This window comes from Leiobunum rupestre, chromosome 4 (genome assembly GCF_980474605.1).
Source record: "Leiobunum rupestre chromosome 4, qqLeiRupe1.1.hap1, whole genome shotgun sequence".
Lineage (NCBI taxonomy): Eukaryota > Metazoa > Arthropoda > Arachnida > Opiliones > Sclerosomatidae > Leiobunum > Leiobunum rupestre.
The window spans coordinates 38268027-38282194 of NC_143387.1; the positions used below are offsets into that span (position 1 = coordinate 38268027).

General features: G+C 38.2%; 1 protein-coding gene across 4 annotated transcripts in view; it reads right to left on the reverse strand.

Moving 5' to 3' along the window:
- Positions 1 to 9929: 9929 nt before the first annotated feature.
- LOC149947678 (uncharacterized) overlaps positions 9930 to 14168 on the reverse strand; it is an 86490-nt gene continuing 82251 nt past the window's right edge. For all 4 annotated transcript variants that reach the window (XM_090172168.1, XM_090172169.1, XM_090172167.1 and 1 more), the window contains one exon: positions 9930 to 13588. In XM_090172168.1, coding sequence (XP_090028294.1) covers positions 11688 to 13562 — 1875 coding nt within the window. In that variant the 5' untranslated portion in view covers positions 13563 to 13588 and the 3' untranslated portion in view covers positions 9930 to 11687. The remainder of the gene's footprint in view (positions 13589 to 14168) is intronic.

Here is a 14168-nt window from a genome sequence, read left to right on the forward strand (position 1 = left end):
GGCTATATCTATCAAGCGGTGTTATAAATTGGTCGTAGGTGACGGCCGGCTGGCTGGCTGGTCTACCGGTTTCAAGCCTCTAAAGCGATTTCAATTAAACAGTTTTAACTTTTATTTTACAGAAATAAAGGAAGCGGGATTCGTTAAATATCACTTTGAAAAAAATCTAAATGATTAAACATTTTAAGTAAAACTTATAAACCGGGTTTGACCCTCTTATTTTAATATTTAAATAAATGTTGTCTATCTTGAAGTATAGATGGCGCCAACTTCGGTTGCTAAGTTTTTTCCCTTTATATAAAATAAAATGGAATTTTATCCCTAAACATTTTTTTTAGTCGCGTGTATAAGACAGTTGTTACGAAACGTACAGTGGTATCTATAAATTTCGGTTGACGAATAAAATTTTCAAATTCACCAATGGTTTTTTTTTCTTTTCCGATATAATAAAAATCCTAAAAGTCCCACTTTCAGTCCAATCTCTTTTTAATTTTTTTTTTTCATTTATGTCATCAAAATAGTGCGTCCACTTAATAACAATAAAAAACTTATATCCTAAGAGCGAAACAAATTGAAAAATATGGAAGAAATATATATATATTTTAATAATTTTCCGAAAAAGAATTTCCTACTTTTTTCATTTATTTTACACTACGTCAGATGGCGCTCACTGTGTACCCTCCAGCCCGTAAACCTTTTCTTTTTTATTCTTTCGACGTTCACGATCACACAAAAATTATTAAATTGGGAACAAACAAAAAAAACTAATAATATAAAGTCGTTAAAGGAATTCACGTAGGCGAAACCGAACTATCGAAATTTATATAATAAAAATATTGGGAGTATAGCCAATTTTGGTGAAAATGAAATTTAAAAAAAGGTTTTTGCATTCCGTTTTCCATCCAAACTTTTCTTGGCGTACCTTTCCATTACGTCACAGTTTACATTGTCTAGCCTCGTGTTTTGGTTTTTTTTGTATTAAGAAAAAATTATCGTCAACATTCGAAAACAAAATTAACTTTCAATTACGCTGAGTTACCTTTTCGAAAATCCTGACATTCGAGGGAGAGAAACAAACTACATTGACATAATTAAACCCGCTTACAATACAAAACCCACCGGGGAAAAAAATAAATACTTTTTTTACAAGTGCCTTTCATTTCGATTTCCTTTTTATATAAAACAGCGCAATATACTCTTTAATTAGGCAAAACAAATTTCTATCGAGGTATATACGAACAAAAAGTATGCCCAAACAACAAAAAAAAAACATTTTTTTTTCCTTTTTTTTACGTAACAAAATCATCCTAATTTTTTTGTATACAATTTCCAAACTGATCTTCGTGATGAGGCTTAGAACTGATGTTAAATACTTTCTCTTTTTTTGTTGAAGATGAACAACTTGAAGATTAGGGTGTAGGCGTTCTTCTCACGCGCCGTACTATCGAATCAAAGGTCGTTTTGATTTTTTTTGATCATTTGTGTCCAGATTAACGTTTTTTCTTTCGAGTCAATTTTTTTGATGTCGACAGTCCTAAATCAACAAACTATTCACTTCCTTATCTCACTCCGTATCTAATTTACACCCATTATCCAGGTAGAGCGCCGTTACTTTAAGGTTTAAGAGTAGTTTAAAAGAATTAGTTAAGGTATTAAGACTTTTACTTTTAGGATATTTAACTAAAGAATTATTTCTACGACCCGCGGACGATTAAATAAACAACTTAATTTTTTGAGCCAATAAACAAAGTACAATTGGATGACATTTTTTGGGGTTTAACTTACAATTGTTAGTTTCGGTATTAGTATTATCACATAAAAGTAACGCTCTATAAAATTTATAGGGCATGGCTCAAAAACTTTGAAGTTGATTGGACATTGACTTGACCTTGACGAATAACAAGGAACGTCATTGGTTAAACTGACTACAAAAGACTCGATTTTTCTATTTGGCCTTTTTTTAAAAAACTTTTTACTTTGTACATTACCCTGGATAATGTGGTTCATTTTTTGAGCAGATTATATTGAGTTGGTTCATTTGATTATTATTACCATAAATTAGAAATTTGGCATCGACAATATGGAATGTGATGTTTACATCCGAAAGTTTCATATAGCGGACAATCTAACAATTTCATTGTTTCAACAAACTCACTCTCACCCAAGGACGAGAAATTAATCCCAAAATGGCGCGGGGGGGATTTTTATTAACAATTAAGTTAAAACGATTTAATCGACGACTATTTAATCAATTAAGCAGTCAAGGGGGGCTTCTGGATGAGATAGTCGACTTCTTTCGCGTAATCGCGGATGTTAAGTGAACGAAAATACTCAATCGCGATCTTAGAAAGGAATTTATCAATTTGACTTTTAGAAGATTTTGTTTATCAGTGTTATCTCAATCGATATCTTTTAAGAAGTATTTATATTTTTTCGGACTTCCGCTGGGTTTTCCAAAATAGTGCGCGAGTAGATCTATACGTAGTGACTTTCCAAAATATGATTTATTAATAAGAAAATTCGGTTTAAATTTTACATTTAACATTTTTTTGAGCCATGGAAATGGAAATGACGTCATTGCTAAGTAAAAGAGACGATACGCTCGCGCTATTATTTAAAAATAATATTACGATTCTTCCTTTTCTAAGATCGCAACCGCGTATAGCTAAGGCAATCGATCAGTTGAACATTTACTGATCCGTATCTCATAATACACGTGTACGGTTTTAAATTTTTAAATTAATTATACGAAAATGGTGAAATGGTATTTGTCGTGTCGTTAATTTTTTGGATACTAGTACGTTAACATCTAATTCGTACGGACAAGAAAAACAACAAATAATAATTATACGTAATTCTGATAGTGGGGGAAAATATTTTCGTGTTATAACTATATTAAGTTACGCGAAAAAGTGATCATACATTTCATTATTTTTTTAAAAATGCAGTTTTTTTTTACCTATAGCTCTTAACAATTTTAAACTGGGGAAATATTATGAATAATTGTGGCAATTTTGACTCTTTTTTTATCATTATTATTATTATTTTTTCTTAGAGGAATATCTTAAATTTTCTATTTAACAGAATTGACAAAAATACCACGCAATATTATCATCTACTATACGCTAATATAAGCAAAAAAGAATGACTTTGATTTGTCATTTTGAAATGGGCGACGTTCCAGCCGGTTATCTCGAACCTAACGTAAAAATCCGCGAAAACTTTGTACAATTTGAAACTCCTTTTTGTTCGACGCCAAAACTAAATTCCACATACGATCATCTCTACTTTTTTGGATATATTTAGAACCGTTTTTAGCGCCAAACGTTTTATACACAATGTTCGAGACCCTGACCTGGAAAGGACAAACCGGTAAACCAACAAATAAAATTCGTTTTCTAAATCAATTTCGCCTTACTATTGTTAAAAAATTAACGTTTTTTTTAATACAAATTCACTCTTTATTTTTGGTCATTATATGAAAATCAACGTGAAACTAATATTTACCCATTATGTTATAAATTTTTACTGGGATTGAAGAAATTTGATTAAACTTTGATTCTTATTGATGACGCGCAAAATGTAATACGAAATAAATTTAAGATACGATAATAATGTTTATGAAATTCGCAACTCCGTTCGATGGTGAGTTTTAAATAAAAATCCATATTTCTATCGGAGCGCCGTTATGAATACGAACGTGTTTGTCAATAAGGAATAATACGAAATTATACAAAATCAACAAAGCTGTCTGACTGAGAAGTTAAAATCGTCCGCGAGTGAAAAAATATCGAGACAAACAAGCGTAGAATATCGGTAGCGTTGCTAATAATGGGCCCACCGCCGGCAAACCACAAATAATGGAGAGAATCGTGGTGCCGACCACGGAGCAGCACCACCCTGAGTGGAAGGGTGTGTTTCTACCCCCCTCCAAATATGACCAACCATATACCCGTATTAATATTATTCTGGCATCCGTAGAGTCGCGTCATCGAATATTATTTTCGCTTCATAAATGATAGATGATTTTTGACTGTGTGTCGCCAGTCCCAGACCGACCGCTTGCCGGGTGGACAAAAATGACCAATACGTTTAAGGATCCAAGTAACAGGGACTGTGCCAAAAAATAAGCAGGGGTGTTGAAGGCTCGATGGCTTTTTTGTATAAAAAAATACGATTATAGGGAGAGGGGGGGGGGGCGGCTATGATATTTACGGTATTTACCAGTAATCAAAAATTTCGGAGGATTAAATGGATTTATTTTTTAAATCTTCCGCGTATTGAAATAACGGGAAATATAAACGGTGAAAAAAGCAGTAAACATTTTACGAGCAAAATCCGCCTTTCTAAATACGGCGCGTTACTATAGTAACCATATTTGATTTTTTTTCATATTCGCGGGATTATAATAAAGTAAGGTAGGCCCAATTTAAAAAAGTATGGCGGGATCAGTTCGGGTTCTTTTAACAAAGGCAGAATGGGGTTTCGTTTCGAGGGAGGCCAAAAGAACGAATACGAAATTTTATTAGAGTCGTAAAATATTTGGGTTCAGTATCTCCCAGCTGGACTGTAACGGCTTCGGCGCACGTCCGGATGACCAAAAACCAGATCGAGGGGTCCAGTTTTTTAAAGCCAGTATGGCCAATTAGAAGATTTACGACGAAGGGTGCTATTCGAAAACTTTTACGACTAAACGTACGCCAAATTTAAAAAAATTCAGTCTCATTTTCATTCTTTTTTAGCGGAGAGGAAATGTCCCAAATATCGATCGGTATTTGCAGTTATTAGAAAAAAATTTAAATTGCATTATAAACTAAATTAGAGAGACTTCAAAATTTTTGTTTCTTTTAAATCGAATTACGTCATAGTTGTAGCTTTAATTACTGAGGGATTATTTTTATTAAAGATAGGTTATTTTGCCCCATTTTTCGCAAGCGACACACTATAATGTAATGAAAATGTTCAGGAATTTTTTTAACTATTAAGTTAAACGAATGAAGATAATAAAGCCCATATGCCAATTAATTTACTTTCTTACATATTGCCAATATTTAATTTTCTATAAAAAAAACCCCGAAATTTATTTAAAAATAAAAACTCCTGTAAAAATACCCCATAAAAATGGGAATTTTTTTAATATTGATTATTCCATTAAAAAATGGAAAAAAAAATATGTGTAGTACACATTGTACAAATCCCGGCAACTATCTAACATTTTAAAAAAAATTACCTACAACATTTACAGTTTCACACGCATTCGCTGCAATCCAGATACCACCCAACCACCCCCTTTTAATGCAATTCTATTTGGCAGAGTGCCAACCTTAAAATATAACCCCGTGAGCAAAAAAAAAGGTGCGGGGAGGGGGATTTCACGACGGGGAAGGTGGGGGCTAAAAAATGGCGAAAAACACGCAACCCCGTTACCCCCTTCCACAAACTCCCCCCTTAACCAACAACCTCGGATGATGAAAAAATGCAGTCTCCGCGAACCCGTAAAAGGCCAGCAAAGCAACAAACAACTTTCGGCGGAGACGAGAAAAAAAATCTCAAAAATAATCGGCCGTAAAAAAATAATGCCGGTTGCGGGCAACCCCCCCGCGCTTAGCCTGAGGGTTGCGTCTTGCGTTAGACTAGACGCTTACTTTGGAAGGTCAAAAAACTTTTCTCGCAGCAGTAAACAACATACACAAGGGGCTGGAAATCCCGATTTCTTTCTTTCCCCCAGCGTAGCTCCGTATCGGGCGGTGGTTCTTCGCCGGTAGACACCCCCCCCCGCGTTTCCCCTTGAACTGGTGTTCCCCTTTTGCCTTCGTAATCGCGGAGCCGTAACCACTCTGAGGAAAAAACGAACCCACCCCTACTCGAATTTTTTACTGTCTACGACAGGTGTCAGTTTTACCTGGAAGTGTTACGCTTAGGGTCTTTTTTTACCTAGCTACAATTTACGAACATAACGGACCCGTTCGCATACGACCAAGTTTCTTATAAAAACGGGATTTAAATATTCTACTTTTGGCTATCTCTACAGTTTTCTTAATGAATGCTAATTTACGTTAAATGGTTTTCGTTAGTATAAATTTTAGTTTGATTTATGGAATATTAAAATTCGCATTGTTCGCGTGCTGTGAATGTTCGGTTAAAGTTATTATAGTTATTTATAATTAAATTAAATTAAATTGAACTGTCTTAGTTCGCGATAAATAATATTAGAAAAGGTGAATAATATTTGTACAAAAATGGGCGTCTAAATAATTTGGATAGTCCGAACGGGTCGTCGGGGGTATTTATAACCAATCGTAACTCGTCTAGCTTTTGCATCACTTGTTTAGCGTGTTTTTCCTGTTTTTATTTTTCTCTCGTTCTAAAAAAGATGCGGGCTGAATTTCGACAACGTCGGTTGGCACCGAAGGGCGAAGGTGCAAGATATTCTAAGCATTTACTCTTACTCGTTAAAACCATTTTTAAAATATGGACGCGGTTAACAAAAATTTTAAAAAGATAATCGAGGTAAAATTAAATTATTTTAGTTATATCCAATTTTAGTCAAATGACATTTGACAACTTAAAATAATAAGTGACATTAAGCGATAGGTTCGATAACGGCGTCAAGAGACCCGGGAGATGGGAGGCTGGGCGATTTTTTTTAATGGCCAGGGCATGGTTCTCTGAAGTTCTCCGCGAGAGGTTCCAGGTATTTGTTGGCTAGGCGCTTCGCACGAAGGGGGGACAACCTCACCAGGGTTGGGTCACCAAACCGGAGGTCTTCTTCGTCTCCTCTTGGACTTTTGGGGGTTGTTGCGCGCCGTGGTTGTTGTTTACCGGGGAACCGAGAGCGATTTATAAGCGCCACATTGAGCATTTTTAGCCTTAAGCGGTTACTTACATTAAAACAGGTTTCAAAAAATGTCCATCTCATTTTATTTTTTCCCTTCGCGGTATAAATTGGATGTTTTTGTGTGGGCTTTTTTTCGTTCTTCGGCCATCAGTAAAGAAAATATTTCAAAAGAAAAAATCTTAAAATAAATGAACCAAAAATTTAAATTGCACAATTTTCCGCAAAGTTACCATTAAATACCCGATAAAAGAAATGTTAAAAGTTCATACTGATCGTAATATGGAAAATCAATTCTGCAATTTACATTTGAATTTCCAAAAAGTACGCTATGATTCGTATAAAATTATCGGGACTATTAATATTAGTTTATTATTATTATTTTGATTGGGTTTTAGAATATAGTTTTTACTCTATTTGATTGGATATAAATTCTCTTTTTATCCAACTATTATTTACACTAATCTACTACAAATATACGTTCGACGCCTCATCTTGGCCTCGAATGCGTATACGTTTCAAAAATTAGGAATATATTACCATGCCGTTTCAATTCTGTAAATTAATTGCACATTGAGTAAATTACATTATAACGTGGATCGAGGGTAGCGTGTTACGGTGATCAAATATTACCGTGGAAATTACAAGGCCATTTAATCGAAACAAATGCTGGATTTGTCAGTGTTTTTTAAACGATATTGTTGAGTTATTTTTAAGATTAATTTTACGCTAGATATCGGTCGAAAAATTCAGTTAAAGGATGTATTTCTATTGAATTAATTAAATGAAAATAAAAACGTGTTAAAAATTTTAGTATACGTAACTTGGGTTTTATTTATTATCAAAAGATATGAAACAGCTGACCGTCGAAATATAAAAAAACGGGAAATGGTTGATTGAGAAGAAATGGTGTGGGAACTCTAACTAACTCTTATTATTATTACTACTAACTACGTGGGAACTCTTACTATTATTACTATTACTACTACTAATAGAAAATGAACTAAAATTAAAAATTTAATCACGCTGACTGTCATTTTAACACGAGATATGTAAAATATCAATAGCTGGAACATGGCAGTTGAGCGCGAGCCAGAGGCGAGTCGTTGGCGGCAAACACGTCATTGGGGCTCGCTATAAAGTGAGCTACCTGCCAGCAAATCGATTAGGAGGTATACCGAAATTAAAATAACCATCGATTGTAAGCCACGACCGAGTAGAAATTCACTCTCATTCTTTCGCAATCGCAAACATTCAAACTGATCAAACTATACGAGGGCCGCGTTCCATGTTGAGAAAGCGTATATTTACAAATAAAGATTACATATATATATATATATAAGAAAACTAAATATTCGCCTGAACCAACTTTCCGTCCGGAAAAACCTAAATATTTTACAAAAACACATTAATTTAAACATTAAACATTTAGCTATTTTCTTTGAAATGAGTCCCAGGTTTGTCGTATAGCTCAATGTCTGGCCATAGACAATAGATTTATATTAAGAGCGAATTTTAGTTTCGTCTCAGCTTAGGAGTCGTACGAAGCAACCTAGGCGGATCGGGCTTGGGTGGCGCTCCGCGGTTGGGTTGATGCGAGCCTATTTTTTCGGGGCCTTAGAAGGGCAGACTAAAAGGTAGTAAAAACAAGGGGCGCATCTTCCTAGGTTGAAGATTTTTTAGGCGCCCGCCTACGTTGGCATGGCAACGAATCTGTCGAGGGTTTTTAATATGCCTATCCCAGCTAGGCTCGTAGAAAACTCCGTATAAAAAAAGGCCCGGGGGGTCGCGACGGGGGCAAAGCGGTCGATTTGTCTGGGTTCCGAATCCGAGCGACCATGCCGTGTTTTTTAAACGTTGAACTGGATAAATATCTACGCTGGTCCCTTCGAGAATTGTCGAACCGAAATATTTACTAATTATATTCCATCAATTTATTAATGTTTAAAAAAAACATTGTTTACGCGTTTAAAATTCACATTGTTATTAAACTTTATTTATTTTGAAATTTACGTTTGAAAAATATGTAACTAGTTCTTTATATTTTAAACTGTCATTCAGTAATTTCAAACAACGATGAACTAAGTCGCCATTGTTCGTGATATGATTCAATTCGCTAGTATACTTTTAGAAGAAACTAAAATTTCGAAAATATTTAAAATATTCCGCTCCATTTAGTTTAGATATTTCTGTTGTGTGTGGAAATTCGTCTTAATCATAATTATTAATAATTATTTTCAACAAGCGAATATTATTTTAAAGAATATCGGTATTTTAATAACGAAAATTGTATCGAAGTGAAATTTACCAAATTAAATAATGATAACTCGTTAAATATTTTATATAATGACCAAAAAAACTCGTTAGTTGATTCAATGTGGAGATATATAATTTAGAGGTGTTTTAGAACTAGAAAAGTTGAGCATCGATTTAAACAACGAATCTTTAAACGAGGACACCGGTGAAATCCTTCTTTTAACGCGCCCAGCTTGTTTTTTAGGAACTGTTTAGACCTTTTGGTTTTTTTTTTCGCCAACGCCGCTTCTCTACAAAAACTCTCGGCGTGGCAAATAACTTTAGAAAATAACGTCTCCCGTTGACGTAGCGCCAATTTCGTTTCGACAAATTGTAATCAAAAATAACATTTAGAGAACTACGAAACGTTTTTCCATGTCAAATGATTTTTTTCCGTCAAAGGAAAATGACGCCACGAATCGAGAAACGGCAAAACTATAGGACTCGAACTTGCCAAAAAATTTTAAACGTAATATAGTATAATAATGCTTGGCTTTAAAAAAAATGCCATTATAGTTATCACACGGCAAAACTACGCTTTTGACAATTTTTGTTTTTGTATTATGCTCATGATAAAAACATACAAAAGCCAGATTATTTAAGTTAAATTAATGTTTTCTTTTATTTAATTTTAATTTTATTTAAATTTTAAACCAATCGTTTAAAGAATCTCAATTTTTACCGACAGACGTTGAGGGTAAATATGTTAATATTTAATAAAATAATTATGTCACGAAATCCTTATTCGAGAAATTCGAAAGTTTTAAAACTTCAATTTATAAAAGAGCTAGAAAAAATCTTCTAATTTCAATTAACAATTTCCGGAATTTACTTTTACGAAAAAGTTTTAAACGACATCTATCGGTGACAAAATTGAGATTCTTAAAGTGCAATGAAACGAAAACCAAATATTTAAAATGACGTCGATGTTCGTTACTGAATCGACTCTCAAACTCCAGTGGTCGATTATATAATATTATTCTATAGTACAAACGTACAGTAACGAAACGAGATCATTCTGCGATTTTAATTTTAGTTTAAAGGAATTTAGAAATTTAATTTAACGGGAACTGATCTTTTTCTCTTAAATATAATTAATTATATATACATTTATGTATTAGGAACTTTTGCCATTTTTGACAGAAAAATTCACAAAACATTTCTACGCACCATCTGACGGCGTCTCCCATCATACTACCGCCGCTCACTGTACAATACTTTCATTCTCGACCGGTAGATGGGGAGACACGCCTCTTCGGGTTGCTAGTTTTAGAAATTAAACTTAATTACGTGATTTGATTAGCATTTTTTGAAATTTATATTTATTTTTGTTTCGTATCAGTTTAATTTAATTTGACTAAGTTTGGGGATTACGTTTATATTTAGTTTTGGGGATTTTTTAGAAGCGAAAAAACCAACGAAAAAAATGACGCGTTATAACGATTAGTGGATATTATTCGTCCAAACAATTGTTTCTTTTACGGGGGTGAGCAACTTCTACGCGTACTTTTCTAAACGAAATTAATATAGATTTTAAACCTATTTTAAAAAAAACGTATAAATAATATAAACGACATTTTGGCCAACTCGTGAAAATACCCGGTTTTATTGGTAGCAAAGTTGGCAGAGTGCCAATGTTGCCATTTTTTCTCTCGTGAAATTGGCACGCTGCCAAACGAAATTGTTCGTTGCATTTAGACGAATTTGCCCTTAACAAAGCGTGTATTTTTTTAAGTCAAATGTCGCTCGAAATGGTCGCCAACGCTACCGCAGAATCGTAACGCGATTTTGAAGCTAGGCTTACGTCGGAGGTTCAAATTGGCATAGAACTCCCGCTTTTGTACTATATACGAAGGAAATAATTGAGGTAGATTGCGGGTAAAATACTCGTTGAAGACGTATAAATACTCGGGAGTGCGTGTTTTACACTACTGGTCTTGAGATCATTTTTGTTTAGTTAAAATGAGGGGTTTCAGTTTTTCGAGCGTTAATATAATGACGAAATTCCGACGGTGGCGAAGGCGAAAATGTCGATATGAAGTTAATTAAAATATGGTCGTTAAAATAAAAAAAATTATTTAAAAGTTGGAACCTTTTTGGCGTTCTTAAACTTTGAAGATTACTTATTGAGCCATTCGTTCGATTTGAGGTAGGTTTCCGTTGTTGTTTGACGTACCGGTTCGTTCGTCGAAAACGAACCTAATTTCCGACTGAAACTAATTTAAATTCACGAAAAAAAAATAAAAACCCGTAACGATAAAATATGAAATGAGGATATCTGGAGACAGAGAGAGAGATAATTACTTAACAAAAACAAAAAAACAAAACAAAAACTCTCGCTCCGTGATTGAGGTATTATGGCGGCGCTTGATCCACGCCAAGTAAACTTACTAAGAAAGAACAGATTTCACCCCGAACGTCAACACTCAACTTTTAACCATCTCGGCGTTATTTCCTCTATCCGACGCGGAGAGTCGCTGCCGTCATCTCGTACGTCATAACCAACCATTCTTTTTTTTTGAAAATATTTGAGGTGGTCGCTAGTCTAAACCCTATGTCACGCGAGGTCGCCGTTATCTCTGGTATGAAGGCGATGAGGAGATGGATCTTCTCGGTGATGTATGTGATGATGATTATGGATGACCGTGGTCGCCTTCTCCCAAGAGGAACCGGCGGACAGACGAACCGCTTTCATGGTCGCCGCTCGGATCGGCGTCAAAGCGCCTCTGCTGTCGTCGTCGCTAGCGCCACCAACCCCGGTGGATTCCAAGTCCATCAGCACGTCGTCGTCTTCGTCGTAGAGCTCTTCGTCCATTAAGTCGTCCTCCTCGGCTTCCTCGATGTCTTCTTCGATCGGCTCCGCCTCGGAATCGTCGCTTCGCGAGTTGGACAAGTCCAGGACGCCTTCCAGGATCTGAGGGCCGTACCGAGACGAAGCGGAGCCCGTTCTTTGCAGAAGAGACAGAGGCACCGAGTCAGGCGTGGGCGACAGCGACATGTCAATGGCCTGAGTCTGCATCGTCTCCCTGTCCCTGAGAAAGAGTTCCCTTTGTTGGGGGGTCAGGATTCGGACCGTGTGCGCCGGTTTCCTCCTGTTATTCTTCTCGGTCACTACCGCGCTCGTATGGGCCAAAGGCGGTTGTTGGACGGTGGCCATGACGGCCGAGCCCGGAAGGGCCTTCGCTAGTCCCGGTGTCGAGGATCGCGAACCCGAGCAGTTGGTCTTGGCGCCCACTAACGAGCCTATTGACGGCATTTCGCCCGGCCTGATGGCCAAGGGGGGCTCGTGTACCGCGACCGAAGTCGGAAAAGCCGTCACGGCCGCGGTGGCGCTCGCGTGACGCGCGTGAGGCAGCGGCCCTCCTCCCAGGCGATCGGGGGGAGGCGGCGAAAGGGAATCGTAGGCTTTGGGTCTTCTCCCGCGCCGCGGTTTGCCTAGATTCATCTCTTCCTTGGGGCACTTGTGGTGCATCAGATGGTGTCGTCTTCGAAATCGTCCTAGGCACTTTTTACACTCGAAAGGCTTCTCGCCTTTGTGGATGAGCATGTGAGCTTTGAGCTGATTACTGTCCGAAAATCGCGACGAACAGAGCTCGCAAGCGTAAGGTCTCTCGCCCGTGTGCACGCGCAAGTGGCGTCGCAAGTTGGCCACTTGCACGAACTGGCGCTCGCAGTGAGTGCAGTGATAGGGCTTTTCGCCCGTGTGCAGACGCATGTGAGTTTTGAGATGGTGGTCCCGCGTGAATCTCTTGTGGCACTCCTTGCACTCGAAAGGTTTTTCCCCGGTGTGGGTGCGTTCGTGGTTCTGTAGCACGTGCTTGTAGCCGAAGCAACGATTGCAAACGCCGCACACGAAAACTTTGTCTCTGGGACCCCCGGGAGGGACACCGGCGCCCGAACCGGGACTGGGCGAAGACTGGTCCGGAGGGGGCGTCGCGGACATGGTCTTCGCTTTCGACAGACGCCCTCCGCTGCCGTTCGTTTCTTCGCCCGCGCTACTGCCGCCGTTGCCCGTGCTGGCGGTTCGCGACCGACGACCCGTCGAGTTGTTCTTCTTGGTGACTCCCAACAGCGCCGAGGCGAAGGAACTGCCCAGTGGCGAGAGAGCGGACCGGTCTCCGGTCGAGGAAGCCGCCGCCGCTGCCGCGGCCGCCACTTCGGCCCCGATGGCGGCCAAGGTGACCCCCATGGCCTGATTCCTGGTGGACTCGGCCAAGGCGCGAAGTAGCGGCTGTCCCGGGGACACCGCGCCAACGCCGCCGCTTCCTCCATTGGTGGTGCTGATGGCGAGAGGACTCCTGATATTGTTGGTGTGTTTGATGTGGCTGGCGACCAGACGAGAGTGGCTGCTGGCGCGCACGATGCTGTTGGTTGTCGTTTCCGAGTCTTTGGAATCGGACGTGGATCCATCTCCCTCCGACCCCTCCTTCATGGTCTCGCGACACAGCCACGATTATCCTGCGGGGAAAAATAAAGCCAAATTATTTCTATGAAAAACCGAAAATGGCGACGGGAGAACGCAAAAATGCTTTTCAACGCGTATTTGGTACGATACTGAGCTCGATCGAGTATACTCTCTTTCAGAACCACGATCGTCGTACGTTTACCGACAATTTTCAGGTGGTGTTTTTTTATTAGAAACGAAAGTGTTTTTCCAGTCATATCCTTTCGAAGGCTAGTTACGAAGCCTTCGGTTCACGCGCGACATCGAGTACGTAATATAATATAACCCCGTAACAATCTGTCACTACGGATTTTGAGAAGGGGGGGGGTTGATTTAAATTAAAATAATCAAACTTATTTTGAGCAGACGCGAGTGAGAGTAGAGGATAGTCGTGCAGCCCACGAAATGAAAGGATTACGTGGTACTCTGCTTTCTATCAGCCCTTCTGATCGAAAAACATTACGAACAGCAAGCCGCCACCTGCGTGAAGCATTCTACCTTTGCAACGTTGCTTTTATAGGCTCCACGATACGGTATTGAAAAAACCGATCTGGAAAATAAAACTGGAGGATGTTTCGCCGCGTGATTATAAAA